Source organism: Tupaia chinensis, unplaced genomic scaffold (genome assembly GCF_000334495.1).
Source record: "Tupaia chinensis unplaced genomic scaffold, TupChi_1.0 Scaffold000115_1, whole genome shotgun sequence".
NCBI classification, from domain to species: Eukaryota; Metazoa; Chordata; class Mammalia; order Scandentia; family Tupaiidae; genus Tupaia; species Tupaia belangeri.
The window spans coordinates 1,694,778-1,715,981 of NW_006159579.1; the positions used below are offsets into that span (position 1 = coordinate 1,694,778).

General features: G+C 38.8%; 1 protein-coding gene across 3 annotated transcripts in view; it reads left to right on the forward strand.

The window, feature by feature from the left end:
* The window catches only part of ITCH (itchy E3 ubiquitin protein ligase), a 196,019-nt gene that overhangs the window by 75,519 nt on the left and 99,296 nt on the right, over positions 1 to 21,204 (forward strand). For all 3 annotated transcript variants that reach the window (XM_027770142.1, XM_027770143.1, XM_006144022.3), the window contains one exon: positions 13,447 to 13,537. In XM_027770142.1, the coding sequence (XP_027625943.1) occupies positions 13,468 to 13,537 (70 nt within the window). In that variant the 5' untranslated portion in view covers positions 13,447 to 13,467. The remainder of the gene's footprint in view (positions 1 to 13,446; positions 13,538 to 21,204) is intronic.

A 21,204-nucleotide genomic window follows, 5' to 3' on the forward strand; every position in this document is an offset into this window, starting at 1 on the left:
AGAACTTGTGAACATGTGCAAGGGCACACACCCCTTGCCCCACCTCAACAGGGCTGGTCACTCTGCAGTCCTTTTTCCTCCAGTTCTCTGTCTTGCCAGGCTCCTGAAAATGTGTATATGTGCCTAACATGTAAGCTGCTGGGGCTTAAACCCTGGATGGCCATGTCAAATCTAGCTTCCTCTGCACAGTGTTTAATAATCACTGTGCTTCAGGCTGGCCCTTTCCCTCATGTTTTAAATTCTAGGAGGGCAGAAGTCTTTTGTCTTTGTGATTCTATATTGTTTAGTTTTGTGATGGGGACCAACGTCAAACTTTATGCACTGTATATTCATTGGTTGCTTTTATATTGCAATCATTGACTATAACAAAAAAACCACCCTTTGTAACCTCATGTATTCATAAGTAAGGGCTATTTTGTATAGGTTATTAGGGCTCCCATTTGGGGGGGTGAGATGTTGGATAGTAGTGAGTGGTTTGAGTTATCATGTATATTTTGAAGCCTTTTTACTATATGTCAATAAGAAGCATAACTTGGGCCAGCAGGTGGTGTGTTAGTTAAGGCACTGGATCCTTTATGGCCAACTTAGCAGTTCTAGTCTCGAACCCAGCTTGAAAAGATATGCTGGGTACATGCACATGTGTGCCCAGAATCCTGAGGGGAGAATGGAGGAAAAGGGATTGCGATGTGGCCTTGCCTCTGGGGAATGATTTGTCACTCCCCTCTCTCTTGGTGAACCAAGGCGCCCTATGGCAAAAATCTTTAAAAAATAAATGAATAAATAAAAAAGACTCAGGTGGCTTGAAACTCATTCTGGGTATGCTTATGTGCCCCAGATGCCAGGAGATGGGATTGTGGTATGGCATGGCAATCTCCTTGAGAGGTGATTTCTTACTTTCCTTCTTTCTGTTTCTCTTTGTCTCTCTCTAGCGAGCGCATGCGCCCTATGACAAAAACCTTTTTAAAAAAAAGGGAGGGGGTTGTCTTTAGCACTTTACAGACATTATCTTTTTTTGAAGAATTATTTTATTTAACTTTATTTTTTTTTAATATTTCCAGAGACAGACAGACAGACAGACACACACACATACAGAGAGAGAGAGAGAGAGAGAGAGAGAGTAAGGAAGCAAGCCTCCAGGTTTAGGACTTAAACCATGGTCAGCTACGTGGGAGTCCAGTGCCCTTAACCACCATGCCACCTGTCCGGCCCCTACAGACATTATCTTGATCTTTTTTATTTTAAGACTTCTTTATTTTCTTATTTATTTACTTTTTAAATTTGACCAGAGAGGGACAGAGTGGCAGGGGTTGGGGGCAGTGAGAAAACAAGCCACCAGGTCCAGGACTCGAACTGTGGTCAACCATGTGTAAGTCCAGCACCCAGTTTAACCACCAAGCTACCTGCCAGCCCCATTATCTTGATCTTTACAATGGAATTACTCATACTTTATGGGTAAAAAAGGTGTGGCTTATAGAAATTTAGTAATTTGTCCAAGTTAACAGAGTAAGTAACAATGCTGGAATATGTATCCATATAATTTGACTCTTAAGATCTACGTACTGTCTTATCATGTTATAATGCTTGCTGCATACATGGCATAGAATTGATAAGAAGCAATTTATTATTTTTGCATTAGAGGTAGGAAAGACTACCAGATAAATTGTTTGAGCAGATAAGACTAGATGAATGGGAATTTAGGGAAGAAGAGGTCAAACTTTTAACAGAAAGAGCAAGATAAACAAATCATAGACATATTAAACAGATGTTCTTTTGGAAAACTATGAATAATTTTGTTAGTAGGTGCATGGAGTATGTATGAGCTAGTAGTAGGCGAGATTAGAGAATTAGACAAGCTGAGATCATGGAGGATTATCAGCAGCGTTGGTAATTCATCTTAAAAATCTTTCTGGTGACACTGAAGTAGACAGATTGGCATGAGACAGGAGAAAGGTTGAACTTACTCAGGTTGTCCAAGGATAACCAAATGAAGGAAATAGTAATGGGGATAAATAGGAAGATATAAGACATTTAATTATAAGATTTTTTCCATCCACATCTATTTATTTTAATCTAATGTCTCAAGGAATTTTGTCTCTTAGTTTTTAGCAGTGAAGGTAATGTGTATAGGACATTCTCAAAAAATATCTAGATATTTTTTTTTTTTCTCTGATGCTTGAGAGTAGGAGTCAGCAAACCATGGTCTATAGGCTAAATCTGGCTCTTTGGCTGTTTTCCTTTTTAATGAGGTTTTAGTGGAACATAGCCTTTTTTACTAATTTATGTATTGCCTATGGCTGCTTTCACACTACATTGACAGGATTGAATAGTTGTGACACAGATTGTATAGCTCTCAGCCCAAAATATTTACTTTCTAGCCCTTGACAGAAAATCTTTGCAGACTCCTATTTCAGAGGATCAGGTTGGAGACATTCTGAGATTTAATAAGTAGAATTAATGTGATGGTGCTTGCAGATACTGTATATTGGCCATTGTTGATGAGTTGACATTAACCCTATTAGTCATTCAAATCTGCCCATAATGTATTTGGAAATCATATTTATTAGGCTGTCTCCAAGTTGCAAGTTTTCTTGGTTAATAGGGGTTTAAATTTAAAGAAATTTATGCAAATGAAGAATGGGGAAATCAACTTATTGTAGTTAGGTCTCAGGATAAACAGGACATGTTGCTAGCCAGTCCTTATAGGACTGAAAATAGTTTAAAGCTGGATTGCTTAGGATTATAGCATAGCTCTGGCATTCAAGTTGTTTTGTCAGGCTGGGATCAGTTGGTGTCAGTTGATTCCTGTTCCAGTGCTCTGACAAACTGAAATCTGTATACAGAACTTATATAATTTCAGATTACTTAAGAACTGACCAAGGGCCAGCAGGTAGCTGGTGATTCAAGTGCTGAATCTCACATGGCTGACTCTGGAATCAGAGTTTGAAAATCAGGGAGATCTCTGGACTTGAGCCCAGAACTCTCCCATGTGAGTCAGCTTTGCAGAGTATATGTTTTACTGTTGTGCCACTGTCTGACACCTGTTTTCCTATATATGATACTGTTCTCCAGCCATTGACTATGTTTGATATCTTCCATTTGAGATATGTACTATTCTACCTTCTGTAGAGGCATAATATCTGAGCCCTCTGGTGTGAAATAAGAGATTTAGGAATCAAAATGCTTGTTAAACAACTTTCAACCCATCTTATTTATGTGTCCGAGCTTTTCTTCTTTCAGAATTACCTGAAAGTGAAGGTGCCTCTTCAATGAAGATGCTACAGTAATCTAGATTCTTTGCTTTTCCCCTATTATCAACATATAGGGGTTAATTTTCTTGGGTGTGCTGTCAGTGTTGGTCTTTCTGCTCTTTAGTTTCCTGAAGTCTTGCTTGCTGTCTCTTGACCTTTTTTATTATACTTAAAAAATTTTTTAAATCCTTTTGCTATATTTCAGTGGATATTTTAAAAGGTTCATATGCTTGTTTTTAACCTATCATCTTTCTATAGAAGTCCTTTTCTCACATATTTTTAGTTATTTTTCTTTTTAATCTACATTTTGTAATTTCTTTGGATTAACACTCTTCCTGTCAGTAAACATTTTTTACATACTTGTTTGGAATTTGTACTCTTTATTTTTTTACTGCTTACTTTTGAAGTTTTAACTTGCATATTAACTTCACAAAGGTTAATCAGTATCTTTGCCTTGTCCTGAGCAACACAAAGGTCCTGAAACAGTTAACTCCATTAATCCTCTGTTCCTGATCTCAATGCCATTTTTCAGCATTTTAGCTTTTTTATTTTATTTTATTTTATTTTATGTACTTAACTTCTTCTGTGAAAGAGAGAGAGAGATAAAGGGAGAGATAGACAGCCTCAAGTAAATCTTCATACCATAATCTACCCCCAGCTAGCCTGCATCATAGGAACATGTGTGCACACCCAGTGCATAGAGGGAAACCTTTGGGTGCAAACTTAGCACTTTCCGTAAGTCCAGATCATTGTTACTACTGCAGCACTCCTGATGGCCCTCTGAAAACTGGACTTTTTCCCCCCTATAGAGCGGTGTGTGCTTGCTGGAGAGAGAGAGAGAGAGAAGGAAAGTGAGAAATCATCCCCCAGGGGGAGTGACCGCAAAGTAATCCTTTCTCTCCATTCTCCTTGGGATTTTGGGCATACACGCACATGTGCCTGGCATGATCTTCAAGCCACTGGATTCAGGACTCAAACTATGAAGTCAGGCAAGTGAGATCCAGCCTCCTTAATCACCATTCCGCCTGCTGGCCCCCAAACTGGACATTTTAATTTTATTATTTATTTTTATCATGTTTCTGGCACTTGTGCTCATCAGAAACAGAGAAAGAGAGAGAGAGAGGAGGTGAGAAAGCACCCTGCCAGGGGGCATGGCCATACCATAATCCCTTTTGCTCTATTCTCTTCTTGGGATTTTGGGCATGCATGCACACGTGCCACATCCCTGGTGTGTTTTTCAAGCTGCTAGGTCTGGTCTTGGAACTGTACAGTTGGCCATGTGGGATCCAGCCATCTTCACCTCCATGCCATCTGCGGGTTCCATTTTTAATGTTTTATTGTGGTAATTCTTGAAAATTAGATTCTTCATGGTTTATTGTTGCTACTTGTTGTTTGCTTGTTTAGAGACTTTTTCAAACTGATTTTGTAAAGTGTGTATTCTTTGTTACATGTGGCTACTGAAGACTCTGTTCGCTTAGGTTAGTTGTGAACTAGTTTAGTGAGAGAGTTTCTTAAACTTCTGAGAACCCCTTTTTCCCCAACAAAAACACAAATCCTCAGGGACCAGCAGTTGATGTAATGGCTATGTTGCTGGACTTCCTTGTGGTCGACCATGGTTCGAGTCCCAGACACGATGGCTTAAACTTATGCCAGGCGTGGGTGCGTGCAGGATCCTGAGAGGAGAATGGAGAAGGGATTGAAGCATGGCCATCCCCCCTGGGGGTGATTTCTCACTTTCTGTCCCTCGGTCTCTCTCGGTCTTTTTGGCGAGTGCATGCGCCCTATAGCAAAAACCTCTCCCAAAACAAAAGAAAACAAAACACAAATCCTCCTTTGGTTTTTCGTTGGGGCACTCCAGTGCTTACCCAGGCAATTTTAAATGATGCCATAGCCTTCACTTCTTTCGTGCATGGATCCTGGTGATTGACTAAAGTTTAGAGTTTAGAGTTCCCTCGGGTCTCTCCTGAGTGTGCATCCAACCCTGCACATGTGCATAGCCTTCCAAATTTCCCGCAATTCCTAAGAGCTTTCCAAAACCCTTACTATTTCTATAGTATTTCTTCTCCCAGCCTCTTCCTTTTTAGTCTTTGTAGTCTGTCGGCTGTTTCGTACACCTTTTATCTCTTTCCCCACGATGCAGTGATTAATACATCAGACTTTTTTTTAGAATTATTTTATTTAACTTATTTATTTTAATTTGACCAGAGAGGGAAGAATGGAAGAGGGAGAGAGAGAAGGGGAAAATGGGAAAGCAAGCCGCCAGGTCTGGGCTCAAACCATGGTTGGCCATGTGGCCTCTGCCCCAAGGAAGCTCTGAGATGGGGAATAAAGGCAAGTCCTTGAGCCAGTCCTTTAGAGAGACCAGACAGGTTAAAACACCTAACCACATGGGAACCAGCAGTTAGCGTAATGGCTATGTCGCTGGACTCCCATGTAGTCGACTGCGGTTCATGTCCCAGACCCGGTGGCTTAAAACTCACGCTGGGCGCGTGTGCATGCGTGCCCAAGATCCCGAGAGGAGAATGGAGAAGGGACTGCGGTGTGACCATCCCCCCTGGGGGGGGTGATTTCTCTCTTTCTGTCTCTATGTCTCTTTCTGTCTGTCTGGCGAGCGCTTGCACCCTATAGTGAAAACCTCTCCAAAAAAAACAAGACAAAACAAAAAAACACCTAACCACAGACCAGCAGATGGCATGGTAGTTAAGTTAAGGCATTTGATTCCAGGTGGCCACCTATGTGGATCAAGTCCCAGACCCAGCAGCCTGAAAAATATGCCAGGCACGATGTGTGCATGCCCAAAGTCCTGAGAGGAGAATGGAGGAGAAGGGATTGCAGCTTGACCCTGAGAAATTTCTCACTTTCCGTCTGTGTCTCTCTGTAGTGAGTGCATACACCCTTTAGAGAATAAAAAATAAAAAAGAAGTATCACTGCATTTACTAGCATGGTTAAATTCCAGAGAACTGACAATACCAAATCCTGGTGAGGATGTGGAGCAATAGGAAATCTCCTGCAATCCTGATGGAAGTACAGAATATTACAGCTACTTTGGAAGACCATTTAGCAGTTTCACACAAAGCTAAAATATAGACTTACCATTATCCACCAAATTGTGTTCCAATTGAGTAAAAAATTTATGTTCATACAGAAACTTGCAAATGAATGTTTTTAGCAACATTCTTCATGGTTGTCAAACGTTTGAAGCAACCAACATTTTCTTCAATAAGGTGAATGGCTCAATCATTGTACAACTATAGAATGGAATATTCAACAATTAGGAGAAAAAAATCTAGCCTTGAAAAGACATTGAAGACCCTTAAATTGGATTGCTGAGTAAAAGAAACCAGCCTAAAAATACTCCATATTACATACTTCAATTATTTGATATTCTTGACCAAGAGGCAAAACAATAGAAACAGTAAAAAAAATGATGGTTGTCAGGGATTTGAGGCAAAGGAAGAGAGACACACAGGGAGTTTTTAGGGTGGTGGTACTGTTTTGTATGATACTATAATGGTGGGCACATGGCATTATGCATTTGTCAGAACCCATAAAACTGTGCAAAACAAAGTAAACCCTTAATACGAACTGTGGACTTTAGTTAAATAAACAAACAACTTATAGAATATTTCAAGCACTGGTTCACAAGGTGGAAAAATCGCATACTTATTTGGACCTTTAAATCAAACAAACAGCTGAGAAAAATGTTATTAGTGTGATAGAAAATAACAATGTGGCTACTTTAGATTGCATAACCAAGTCAGGCTTTTGAGGTAATATTTAATTTAAAAAGGTGTTAGCTATTCAAAGTTCAAGGGAAAAGAGTGAACAGTTTGTGCAAAGTTCCTAAGGCTGCAGTGATGTTAAATAGAAAATGGGCCAGCTCCATGACTCAATGGTTAAGATCTGTGCAATAGGAGCCAGAACCCATATGAGCCCATTGGTTCAAATCCTGACCCTTACGCTTCATGCAAGGGGCATGTACATACCCAGAATCCTGACAGGATAAACAATGAAAGGAAAAAGGATTGCAGCACTACCAGGCTTTGTTGGGGGTTGTGTGTACTCTCTCCCCCACTCTAACATTAAAGAAATAGAAGTAGACAGGGTCACAATATGATGGGTTGAGAGTCAGTCATGGCAGAATGGACTGAGACTTCTGTGAGCTTACAATAGTTCTTTGGATTGTATCTTAAGTGTGAAAGAAAGTTATTTTATGCAGAATACAGCATGATTAACTTTTTTCTGAAGCTTTTTAAAAATAAATTAATTTACATTCATTCTCTAAGCATCATAACATACAAAATGTGATTTCCCATTCAGAATATACTGCATAGTGGCTTAATCGTGCATGTTATCATCTACAATTTTTCATTTCTAGTTCTATATATATATATATATATATATTCCCCTATTTCTGACCCTCTGCCCTTTCCCACCCTCCTCTACTATCTCTAGTGTCTACAGTTGTTTTCCATTCGTTTTCCCCCCACATTTTATTGATCACACAATTTCTTAAATAATCTAACTACTTTCGATAGCAAGTTCAGCTGTTAATTTAAAGAAAAGCAGTTTTAACTTTAATAAATCAAAGAAATGCCAAGGAACTTTGCTTAAAGCCAGGAAACAGGTTAGGACTATCTTCTGTTGTGGTTCGATCTTCTTGATTAAATTCTGGGATATAATATTCAACTCCAGACTTGTGCCTACGAGTAAGTTGTCCATTTTCTTAGTTTTTGAACTCTTATTTCTGTGTGTCTGTATTTACTTTTTCTGGTATACCACTACCTTGAGAACTTCTTGGAGATCTGGTCTGGTGCTGGTAAATTCAGGTTTTGTTTATCTGAGAATGTTCTTGTCTTTCCTTCCTGTATGAAGGATAATCTTGCCGGGTATAGTATTCTCGGTTGAAATTGCTTTTCCCTTAACACTATGAATATATTTTTCCATTCTTTACTTGGATTGTTTCTGATGAGAGGTCTGCTGTTGGCCTGATGGGCTATCCTTTGTAGGTAACTTGCCATTTTTCTCTTGCCAGTCTTAGTATCTTGTCTTTATCTGTGGTTTGGACAGAGAAAAAGTGAGAAAGCATGCCCCCAGAGGCAGATGGGTTGCATGCCACAATCCCCTTTCCACTCTCTTCTCAAGATTTTGGGCATACATGCACATGCACCTGCACCTGCTGTGTTTTTCAGGCCTCTCGGTCTGGGATTTGAACTGTGGAGTCAGCCACATGGGATCCAGCTGCCTTAATCAACATGCCACCTGCTGGACTCTAACTACTTCTTAATTGTCTTAATGTTGTAGCTCTGTGGCATATAGGCTTTGCAGTATTGAAGAAATAATAACTGTACCGAATATGGTAATGATGTCTTTGAGAACTTTTTGTATAACAAGCCCTTTGAATCAGAATAATATCCTGTACTCAGGGCCAACAGGTGGTGTGGTGGTTAAGGGCGTTGTACTCCCACATGGCAGACCATCGTTTGAGTTCCAGACCTGGTGGTTTACTTGCTCTCGCTCTCGTGTCAAATTAAATAAATAAATAAATAAATAAAAAGAATAATATCCTGTACAATGCAGGGTTAAATCTTTTATCTTCCATCTCATTTTGTTTATACCCTGGATGACTACCAGTGACTTTATGGTGTATACCTTCCCTATTTAAAATAAAGGGCTCTTTTTTATTTTTTACTTACTTAGTTTTTATAGAGATTTTTGCTATAGGGTGCGTGGGCTTCCCAGAGAGACAGAGACATAGAGATGGGAAGCAAGAAATCATCCCCATGGGGGGATGGCCATGCCACCATCCGTTCTCCATTTTCCATTCGTCATCATCAGCACACACGCACATGTGCCTAGCATTAGTTTTAAGCCGCTGGGTCAGGGACTTGAACTTTGATTGACTGTGTTGGAGTCCAGCGATGTAACCGTTACTCTATCTGTTGGTCCCCAGAGGGGCTCTTTTTAATAGATTGTAGGTTATAAAATACCTGAAGTGGTGCATTTTAAATAAACAAAGAAGGTGAAGGGACAGTATATATATAGCAAACCAAGGGAACGAGCTACTCCGTATAAATTAAGTCACATTTTACTTTTGAGCATTTTCATATGTAAATCAAAGAATCGAACATGTTGGATTTTTTTAAAAAATGTATTTCCATTTGTTATCATTATTGTTTTTAATTTGACCAGAGAGAGAAAGGGGAAGTGAGAAAGCAAGCGGCTAGGTCCAAAACTCAAACAGCAGTCAGTTGTGTGGGAGTCCAGTGCCTTAACTGTACCACCTGCTGACTCCAAACATACTGGGTTTTATAGAGTTCATCTCAGTAGGACTTTTTGTTCCATTTCATTTCAATCAGAATTATTTTGTATTTAAATTTCTAAATTGATCCTTAATTTTTTTCTTTTAAAAAATATTTGCTTGGGACCAGCAGTTAGTGTAATGGCTATGTCACTGGACTCCCACATAGTCAACCACGGTACGCGTCCCGGACATGGTGGCTTAAAACTCACGCCGGGCGCGTGTGCATGCGTGCCCAAGATCTCAAGAGGAGAATGGAGGAGAAGGGATTGCAGTGTGGCCATCCCCTGGGGGGTGATTTCTTGTTTTCTGTCTCTCTGTCTCTCTCTGTCTGTCTGGTGAGTGCACGCGCCCTATGGCAAAAACCTCTAAAAAAAAAAAAAATTGCTGGAGATTGGGACCAGCAGATAGTGTAATGGCTACGTCACTGAACACCCATGTAGTTGACTGCGGTTTGAGTCCCGGACCCAGTGGATTAAACTCACGCAGGGCACGAATGGAGAAGACAGGATTGTGTCATGGCCATACTCCCGGGGGCAATTTCTTGTTTTCTGTCTCTCTGTCTTTCTGGCGGTTGCATGTGCCCTATAGCAAAAACCTCTCAAAAAAAAAAAAAATTGCTGAAGGGTATGTGTACTTGCCAGAGAGACAAAGAGAGAAAGAAGAAAAGTGAGAAAGCAACCCCACCTCTCCATGAGTCATGGTCACACTATAGTTCTCTCCTCTTGAGATTTTTGGGGTCACATGCATGTGGGCCCTGCCATGGTTTTCAGGCCGCCAGGTCTGGGACTGGAACTGCACAGCTGACTGTGTAGGGTCCAGCAGCCTAAATTATCCCACCACTGGCTAGCCCAAGGCTAATTTTATGTTAAAACTGAAGACAGTGTTGACAGTTGTGAGATACTTTGTTTGCTTTACTGTATTTGTATACATTTTACATAGTGCCTGGTATACAGTAAGGGCTAAGTAAATTTAGTTTGACCTTAATCTTTACTTTTTCCACCTGAAATATTTCTAATATTTTTATTCAATTCCCCAAAACCCAATAACAGAATTTTTTTTTTTTAAGTTTTGCTATAGGGTGGATGTGCTTGCTGTGAGAGACAGAGAAAACAGGAAAGTGAGAAATTATACCCCAGAGGGGATAACCACGTTGCAGTCTCTTTTCTTCCATTCTCCTCTCAGGATTTTGGGCATGCATGGTCATATACCTTGTGTGTTTTTCCAGCCTCCAGACCTGGGACTCAAACTACACTGTTGGCCATGTGGAAGCCAGTTGCCTAAAGTACCATACCACCTGGCTAGTCCCAGGATATATTTTTTTTTAAGGAACATATAGTTTAATTTAAATACTATAAGTGGCAGTCATCCAGTATTTACAATAACCCTATCCCAATTTTTGGACAGGAAAATGGGAACCTAGAAAGGTTAAATAACTCAAATAGTGTCATATGGTAAAGTGTTTTAGCTAGGAATCAATTCCACATGTTCTCGCATTGTTTTTCAGTCTTTTTCTATAGGTCCATTAGCTGCAGAAGGCTGTGGCCACATTAGAGGCCCAGGTTTGAATCCTGGACCAACTTAACTTAAGCAGGCTGGATGTCAGTGTCACAGACCTGTAATCCTAGCTAACTGGCTGCTGGGGCAGAGGATCATAGTGGCAAGACTCTGTCAAAAATATCCCCTTTTCTCTGTCAGCACTCCACTCATGCTCCCCTCCACCCCTTAAAAAGGAATCTTTGGTATAGAACTGATGTTTAAGTGTTTTCCATGTGTTAGGCACTGCTTTGGGCTCCTTGGTTTCATCAGTGAACAAAACAAAGATCTGCTCACATAGTTTGTACTCTAGCCTAGGGATACAAAAGCAGTAAAGTTTTCTTTTTTTCCCCAAAGCTAAACATTACTTAGTTTGTTAGGAGGTGATAAAAATCTATAGAAGAAAAAAACGACTAGGATAGGGGGAGCAGATTGTAATATTGTCAAGAGAACAAGTAGAAAAAGGGTCCTGAGGGTAGGATAAGGGGAGCAGATTGTAATATTGTCAAGAGAAGTAGCAGAAAAAGGGCCCTGAGGGTAGAACCTGCCAGCACATTTTAGGAAAGGAAGTTAAGTACCAGACGAGAGAGGAATAGATGGAATAAGATCAGAAAATTAAGGGACCAGCAGATGGCATAATGGTTACATTGCTGTACTCCTACAGTTGGCTGTGATTCAGCTCCTGAACCCAGCAGCTTAAAACTCACGTCAGGCATGCGTGTGCCCATGCTCAAAATCCCAAGAGGAGATGGAGGAGAAGGGATTAAAGTGTGATCATTCCCCTTGGGGAGTGATTTCTTGCTTTCTGTGTCTTTGTCCCTCCAGCGAGTACACACACCCTTTAGTAAAAATCTCTATTTAAAATCTCTATTTTAAAAGGAAGTTGGAAATGGGAAGTATGCAGCACATGCGGTTTTGGGGGGTTTTGTAGGTCATCGAAAGGGCTTAGGTTATTACTCTGATTAAAATGAGAAGCTTTTTCAGGGCTTTTAAGAGAGTCATCCTGGCTGTGGTGACTGATGCTGAGGCTGTAGTTTAAAAATAATCTAACAGAGAGAGGCATAATCTAGGAGTAAGATAGTGGTCAGAGGCAATACTGAACAGATAGGTGAGAAATAATTAGATTCTGGTTTTGAAAGTTGAGATAATTGAATTTGCTGACAGGTTGGAAGGGAAATATGAAAGAAAAGATTCAAGGGTAACTGGTAACATCAAGGTGTTCAGCCTGAGTATCTGAAGGATGGGAGTTTCCATTCATTGGGGCGAGAAATCTTGCAGAGTTGAGTAGGTTTGCGAGGAAGATCAGTTCAGTTTTGGATATGTTACATATGGAATTTCTTAAAGTTATCCTGCTTAAAGTGTTTAGATTTTAGGAGTGAGATCTGGACTAGAGATACAAAGCTAGTTGGGATATGTTGTACAGATGCTCTTAAAGCCCCTCAAGGGAATGAGTATAGGTAGATAAGAGGAAACCAAGAACTGAGCCCTAGGATATACCGGTATTAAGAGATACAGAGAGGACAGCTAGGCAGTATGGCAGTTAAGGGGGCTGGATCCTACATGGTTGACTACAAGATTAGAGTTCTGGACCCTGTGACTTAAAACATAAATTAGGCTTGTGTGTGAGTGTGCACAAAATCCTGAGAGGAAAGTGGAGGAGAAGGGATTGCGTTGTGGTCATGCGCCCTGGGTGGGTGATTTCTTACTTTCCTTCTTTGTCTCTCTGTATTTGGCAAGTGAACACATTGTACAGCAAAAACAAAAACAAAAGAGAGAGAGAGAGAGAATAGAGAAGAGACATTTTCAAAGGAGACTGAGAAGGAACAACCAGTGAGGTAGGACATAAACCTCTGGAGAATGTGAGTTGGGAACTCAAGGGAAGAAAGTAACCTCAGAGGACCTAATGATCAACTATGTCAGATTTTACTGATAGGTAGCATTAAACTAGAATAGAAAATTGTGTCTAGTGGGAACCAGCAGTTAGCATAATGGCTATGTCACTGGACTCCCACATAGTCGACCGCAGTTCGTGTCCCGGACCCGGTGGCTTAAAACTCACACCGGGTGCGTGTGCGTATGTGCCCAAGATCCCGAGAGGAGAATGGAGGAGAAGGGATTGCAGCGTGACCATCCCCCCTGGGGGGTGATTTCTCGCTTTCTGTCTCTGTGTCTCTCTCCATCTGTCTGGCGAGTGCACGCGCCCTATAGCGAAAATCTCTCGGAAAAAAAATTGTGTCTAGTGGTGTGAAGGCTATTGGTTAATTATGGGCCTTCAGTAGGAAATAGACAAGTTAATATTATTTACATAGTTTTTAAATGGGAATTTTTGATGTTTACAGTATCTCCTTTGCCTTGTTCAGGTTTGCCATCCTATTGGTGGTATGTCTGACAGTGGATCACAGCTCGGTTCAATGGGTAGCCTGACCATGAAATCACAACTTCAGATCACTGGTAAGTCTTTAAGACTAACTACTTTCTTTTCCTCAGGTTAAAAAAAATCATCTTAAGAGAATAAATTTTTGGGGACGAGCAGTTAGCGTAATGGCTATGCCGCTGGACTCTCACATAGTTGACCACGGTTCAAGTCCTGGACCCAGCGGCTTAAACTCACGCTGGGCGCATGTGCGTGCGTGCCCAAGATCCCAAGAGGAGAATGGAGGAGAAGGGATTGCGGCGTGGCCATCTCCCCTGGGGGGTGATTTCTTGCTTTCTCTCTGTCTCTCTCTGTCTTTCTGGCGATCACATGCACCCTCTAGCGAAAACCTCTCAAAAAAAAAAAAAGAGAATAAATTTTTTAGTGATTGTTACATATCAAATGCTAAATTAATATATGCTGAATGGATAAATGAATAAAATGATTAGGTATATAAAATTACATTTCTATCTGAGAATATTAGATATTTTAGTTTTTCTTTCCCCTTTTTATTAAATATAGGTGCCTGGGCAGTTGCTATTGATGTTTTTGTTATATACCTTTGTTGTTGTTGTTGAATGTATTGATAGTTTATTATTTTTATTTTGGAATAGTATTCCATTGAAAGGGTATGTAGTTTGCCTAGCTATCACCTAATTTTAATCTATCCTCCTATGGTTTTTCTACCAGAATGGTTCAGAGAGTCTCAAAGTACAGAAGGAGGCATTTTTTTTTTTTTTTTTTGGCTGGGCATGAGTGTTAAAAATACAGAATTCTTGGGACCAGCAAATGGTGTAATGATTACGTCACTGAACTCCCACATAGTCAACCATGGTTCGAGTCCTAGACCCAGTGACTTAAAACTCATACTGGGTGTGTGTGCGTGGATGCCCCAAATCCTGAGAGAATAATGGAGAAGAAGGGATTGTGGCGTGGCCATCTCCCCACGGGGTGATTTCTCACTTTCTGTCTCTCCATTGAGCACATGCGCCCTATAAAATCTCCCCCCAAAATGCCATTTCAGATCCACTTAATCCAAATATCTGTAGTTGAGGAGAAGTGTAATAACATGTGTAGTTCAAGTAATTCAGTGTGGATAGTATTATACTGGTTACTTTTTAGTTGTATTAAGGTAGAAATCTATGTAGCATGGTCATAGTTAACTGGCTTTTTGATCTCAAAACTCATTCTCCAGAGGCAATTAGTTGTTTTGATCAATACCCTGCATTTTTCTAATTAGAACAATAAATGTCAGATTTTTTAAAAAATGAGGTAAGTTACATATCATATTAGAAATGGATTCTCATTGATGAAATTAAAGTATTAATATTTTAGAGACATCTTCCATCTCTTGCATGAACAAGTTATAAAATATCTAACAATGTCTGTAGTCTTTACCCTTATGTCTTGGAAGTTATGCCAGATCTTTTGTCCATCCATGAACTTGGAGGACAGTGATGACAAGATCTTCTCAAAAAACTTGTTTTGCCTGCCCAGTTGCATCTTTCGGGTAGAATAGTGTGATGAGAATTACCTAATGGATATAAAACCTAAAGGTATGTCAACATTTTGTCATGTTCTCTCTTCAGAGCCTAGAACAGTACCTGGCACAGAGCTGGCCCTTAGTAAATGCTTGGTGAATTTTTAAATGTGCTCTATTGTTTTATAACTTCCTAGTGGTAACCGTAGTCACAGAATTAATTAATCCTTAATTAGTGGCATTCAAAATCTTCAATAGACAAACTCTTTTTTTTTTTCCTCAGAGTCAGTTCTTCATTTTATTATCAGTGTAACATTAGAACATCATCTTGCCTGACCGCCATTTTCTTTTTTTTTTTTTTTAATTTTAATTTACATTTAATCACATATATCTTTACAGTATACAACATTGCTTTTTCCAGCGTGAATACCATGCCTGTCAGGCAAGACAAAGACATTACTATATACATTATCATCAGCAAATAGCTTTTCATTTTTTTGTCAGTTACTTTTTTTTTTCTTCCCCCTTTCCTCTCTCTCCCTCCCTTCCTCTATTCCCCACCCCACTACTACCCTTATCCTTACTATCTCTGGTATCAGTTGCCCTCCCTACTACTATACCATCCAAACTTTCATTTTCTGCTGTTGAGTACAGACAATTGGTATGTATTGAGTGAGGACATATAAAGTCTATCTTTGATAGTCTGGCTTGCGTTACTTAACATTAGGTCTTCCATATTCATCCACTTTGTAGCAAGTGTCAGGGTCTCATTGTGTTTTTGTTTTTATTTTATTCTATTTTATTTTATTTTAATTTAATTTAATTTAATTTTATTTTATTTTTATGGCCGAGTAGTATTCCATAGAGTACTATGCCACATTTTTCAATCCAGTCACCTATTTTTGGTCATTTGGGTTGATTCCATGTTCTAGCAGTTGTAAATAATGCTGCAATAAACATGGATATGCAAGTGTTTTTCTGACTGTGGGTTTTTTTTATTCTTTTTTTTATTCTTGAGAGTGGAATGGAATTACTGGGTCGCATGGTAGTTATATTTGTAGGTTTCTGAGGAATTTCCAGATTGTTTTCTTTCTTTCTTTTTGAGAGGTTTTTTTGCTATAGGGCATGTGCATTCACCAGAAAGACAGAGAGAGACAGAGATAGAAAGCAAGAAATCACCCCCAGGAGGGATCGCCACACCACAATCCCTTCTCCTCCATTCTCCTCTTGGGATCTTGGGCACGCATGCACACGTGCCCAGTGTGAGTTTAAGCCACTGGTTCTGGGACTCAAATCGCAGTCGACTACCTGGGAGTCCAGCGACATAGCCATTACACCAACTGCTGGTCCCTCCAGATTGTTTTCTAAGGCAGTTGTACTAATTTGCATTCCCACCAGCAGTGTAGGAGAGTTCCCTCATCACCACAGCCTCACCAGCACTTATCATTATTTATTTTCTTGATTTACGTCATTCTGACTGGAGTTAAATGGTATCGCATTGTGGTTTTGATTTACATTTCCCTTATGATAAGAGATGTTGAGCATGTTTTCATATGCTTTTGGGGCATTCGTAGAATGTCTGTCTTCAGAGAATTGTCTGTTCAGCTCATTTTCCCATCTTTTAATTGGATTGATTATTATTTGTGGGTAAGCTGCTTGAGTTCCTGTGTATTCTGGTTATCAGTTCCCTATGAGAGATATAGTTTGCAAATATATTCTCCCACTCTGAGGGTTGTCTTCTCACTCTACTTACTGTTTTGTTTTGCTGTGCAGAAGCTTCTCAGCTTAATATAATCCCATTTTTTGGTGACTATTCCCTGTGCTTTGGAGATCTTCCTTAAGAAGTCTTGGCCTACTCCAAGATTTCCAAGAGTTTTCCCTGTGTTTTATACCGCTACTTTTATAGTTCGAGGTTTTATGTTTAGATCCTCAATCCATTTTGAGTTAATTTCTGTTAGTGGTGAGAGAGATAAGGATCTAGTTTCATTCTTCTGCAGGTGGGTATCCAATTCTCCCAGCACCATTTGCTAAAGAGATTTATTTTTTCCCTCTGGATTATGTTGTGCCCTTTGTTGAAAATCAGTTGGCTGTATGTTTTGGGGTTTATTTGGGGGTTCTCAATTCTGTTTCATTGGTCTACCTGTCTGTTTTTGTGCCAATACCATTCTATTGTAATTACTACAGCTTTGTGATATGTTTTGAGGTCAGAAATGAGATGCTTCCTACTTTATTCTCGCTTTGCTTTGTCAATATGGGCCCTTTTATGATTCCAGGCAAATGTTATGATTGTTTTTTCTATTTCTGTGAGGAATATCTCTGGTAGTTTGATTGGAATTGCATTAAATTTGTAGATCAATTTGGCTAGGTTGACATATTGATTATATTAATTTTTCCAATCCAGGCAGGTGGGATGTTTTTCCACTTTTTTGTGTCATGTAAATTTTTTTTTTTTTTTTTTTTACTATTTCATAGTTTTCTCTGTAGAGATCTTTGACAGTTTGGTAAGGTTTATTCCTAGATTTTAGTTCTGTGGCTATTATAAATGGGATTTCTTTCTTTCTTTGTCCATTTTTGGTGTATAAAAATGCTATAGATTTTTGTATGTTGATTTTGTATCCTGCCAGCCTTACTATATTCATTTATCACTTCCAGAAGGTTTTTTTTTTTTTTTTGGTGGATTCTTTTAGATTTTTCTATGTACAGCATCATATTATCTGCAAATAGAGATAATTTCACTTCTTCTTTTTCTTTTTGGATGCCTTTTATATGACTCTCTTGTCTAATTGCATTGGCTAGAACTTCCAGTACTATGTTACAAAGGAGTGGAGAAAGTCTTGTTCCAGTTTATCATAAAAAAAAAAATCAATTATGATGTTATAGGTTTTTCATAGATGGCTTTTATTGTGTTGAGGAATGTCCCTTCTTTACCGATTTTGCTGAGAGTCTTAATCATGAAGGAATGTTGTATTTCTTTGAATGCTTTTTCTGCACTGATTGATATGATCATATGGTTTTTATCTTTCCTTTTGTTAATGTGATATATTTGTTGTTTTGCGTGTGTTGAACCATCCTTGCATCCTTGAAATAAAGGGTACTTGGTCATGGTGTATAATCTTTTTAATATGTTGTTGAATATGATTTGCTAGTATCTTGTTGGGAGAATTTTTGCATTTGTATTCATCAAGGCTATTGACTTGAAGTTTTCTTTTTTTGTCATGTCTTTGTCTGGTTTTGGAATTAAAATGATGGAGGTCTCATCGAATGAATTCAGGAGGGTTGCTTCCTTTTGAATTTTTAGAAATGGTTTAAGGAGAACTGGGGTTAGTTCTTGAAAAGTTTTATAGAATTCAAAAGTAAAGCCATCAGGCCCTGGGTTTTTCTTTCTTGGGAGACTATCTGTTTCTGCTCTGATTCACTCTTATTGCTTATATGAGTCCAGTCAGACTTTCTATTTATTCTTGGTTCAATCTTGGTAAGTTATACATGTCCAGGAATTTGTCCATCTCATCTAGGCTTTCTTGTTTGTTGGCATATAGTTGATCATAGTATTCTTTGATGATATTTTTTATTTCTGTTATATCCATTGTAATGCCTGTTTCCTTGCTGATTTGATTTACCTGTTCCTTTCTGTTCTTGATTAATCTAGCTAACGGTGTTTATCTTCTCAAAGAACCAGCTTTTGGTTTCGCTTATTTTCTGTATAGTTCTTTTATTCTCTTTTTCATTTATTTCTGCTTGAATCTTTGTTATTTATTTTCTCCTGGATTTTTTGTTGTTGTTTTAGCTGTTTTTCTAGTTCTCTGATTTGTGTCATTAGGTTGTTTATTTGCCACCTTTCTGCTTTCTTTTTGTGGGCACTGGTTGCTGTGAACTTCCCTCTTACAACTGCTTTTGCTGTGTTCCATAGGCTATAAATACTTGTTTGTTCATTATCATTGTTTTCTATGAACCTTTTAATTTCCATCTTTAATCTCTTCTGTGCTTATAAAGTCATTCAGGAGTAGGTTGTTTAGTTTCCATGTGTTTGTGAATTTTTTTTTTGAGAGTTCTCTAGTTGATTTCAAGTTTGATTCCATCATGGTTGGAAAAGACTTTGGGTGTAGTTTCTATACATTTGAATTTGTAATGTAAAGTTTTATGCCCTATCATGTTGCCAGTCTTCAAAAATGTTCCATGTGGGGGTGAGAAAAATGTATATTTTGTGGTAGTTGGGGGAAATACTCTGTAGATGTCAAATCCATTTCAGGTATGATATCATTTGAATCTTGTATATCTTTGTGTATTTTTTGTCTGCATGATTTGCCCAGAGGAGACAGTGGGGTGTTGAGATCCTCTGTAATTATTGTGTTGCAGTCTATCTCTCCCTTGAGATCTAACAGTATCTCTTTGATGTATTTGGGTGCTCCAGTGTGGGGTGCATAAATATTTACAAGTGTTACATCTTGGTGAACAAGTCCTTTTAGTACTATATGATGTCTGTCCTTCTTTGTCTCTCCTTGCATTTAAAAAAATTATTTATGTAATTAATTTCATCTGTTGTTATTTTTCAATTTGACCAGAGAGAGGCAGACAGAGAGAGAAAGGGAAAGGGAGAAAGCAAGCTGCCAGGTTCAGAACTTGAACCACAGTTGGCCATGTGGGAATCCAGCACCTTTTAACCATCATGCCACCTGCTGGCCCCCTTCTTGCATTTTTCATCTTAAAGTTCTTGCATTTTTCATCTTAAAGTCTATCTTATCGATACCAGTATCACAACTCCAGCCTTTTTTTGGTTTCCATTTGCACGGAATAACTTTTTCCAGCCCTTCACTTTCAGTATGTATGTCCTTATCAGCTGTCTATATGGTGCTGCTTTTTGTAAGCAGCATATAGGTGGCTTCTGTTTTTGTATCTATTCAGCCAGTCTGTATCTTTTAATGGGAGAATTCAATCCATTAACATTCAATGTTATTATTGATATTTGCAGACTTATCCCTGTCATTTGGTTAGCTCTTTTTTCAGTTGTTATTTTGTTCTTCTATTTCTGTTTGTCTCTGTTTAGTTATCCTGATACAGCCCTCCCCTCAGTACTTCCTATAGAACTGGTCTAGTATTGGTGAATTCTTTCTGTTTTTGTTTACCTGAGTATACTTTTATTTGTTCTTCCATGTGAAGGATAATCTTGCTGGATATAGTATCTTTGCTGAAATTGTTTTTCTTTGAATGTTTTGAATATATCTTTCCATTCTTTCCTTACCTGCATTGTTTTAGTTGGGAGGTCTGATGTTAGCCTAATTTGATAACCTGTATAAGTAACTTGACATTTCTTCCTTGCCATTTTTAGAATATTGTCTTCATCTTTAATTTTGATCAATTTGGCTATGATGTACCAGCGGGTAGGATCTTTCTGTGTTGATTCTATTTGGAGTCCTTTTTATTTCTTGGGTCTGAATTTTTTCATGTTTCTCTATATTTAGAAAATTATCAGATAGTATTTCATAAAAGTTTTCCATGCATTTAGCAGATTTTTCACCTTCTGGAATACCCATTATTACAGATATGTGGGCATTTCATGGTGTCTAGAATTTCCTGTATGTTGTCCTAATTTTTTTTGTTTTTCTGTTCTTTTTGGTGATTTGGTCTATGTTGGAGACAGGTCAGAGATTCTTCTGCCTCGTCCAATCTGCTGTTAATTTGTTCTAGGGAGATTTTAATTTCTTGTATTCTTCATTTTCAGAAGTTCTGTTTGATTCTTTTTTAAGGTGTCTATTTGTTTACAAATGAACTCTTTCATGTCCTGAAATGATTTTCTCATTTCCTGGAACTGATTGTCTCTATGAATATTTGGAATTCTTTTTCTGACATTTCTGTGTATTTCTCTGTGCTGTCCATTGTTGGTGAGGGGCTACTGTACTCACCTGGGGGAAAGTTATCCATTCCCTTGTTTTCACATGTTTCTTTGAGAACTGTGCTGGTTCTTGGTAATCTGATACAGTATTCACTTTTTTCTTTTTTAATTTAGAGAGGGATTTTTGCTATAGGATGTGTGCATTCACTAGAGAGACAGATAGTAATAAGTCACCACCCAGGGAGAATGGCCATGTTGCAATCCCTTCTCCATTCTCCTCTCGGGATTTTGGGCATGCACATACACACACGAGAAGGTTGCTGGTTGGAATCCAGAGAACTCCTCAAGTAAGCCAGGTAAGTGAATGTCCATAATCTGGGGCTAGCTGAGGCTGGGGG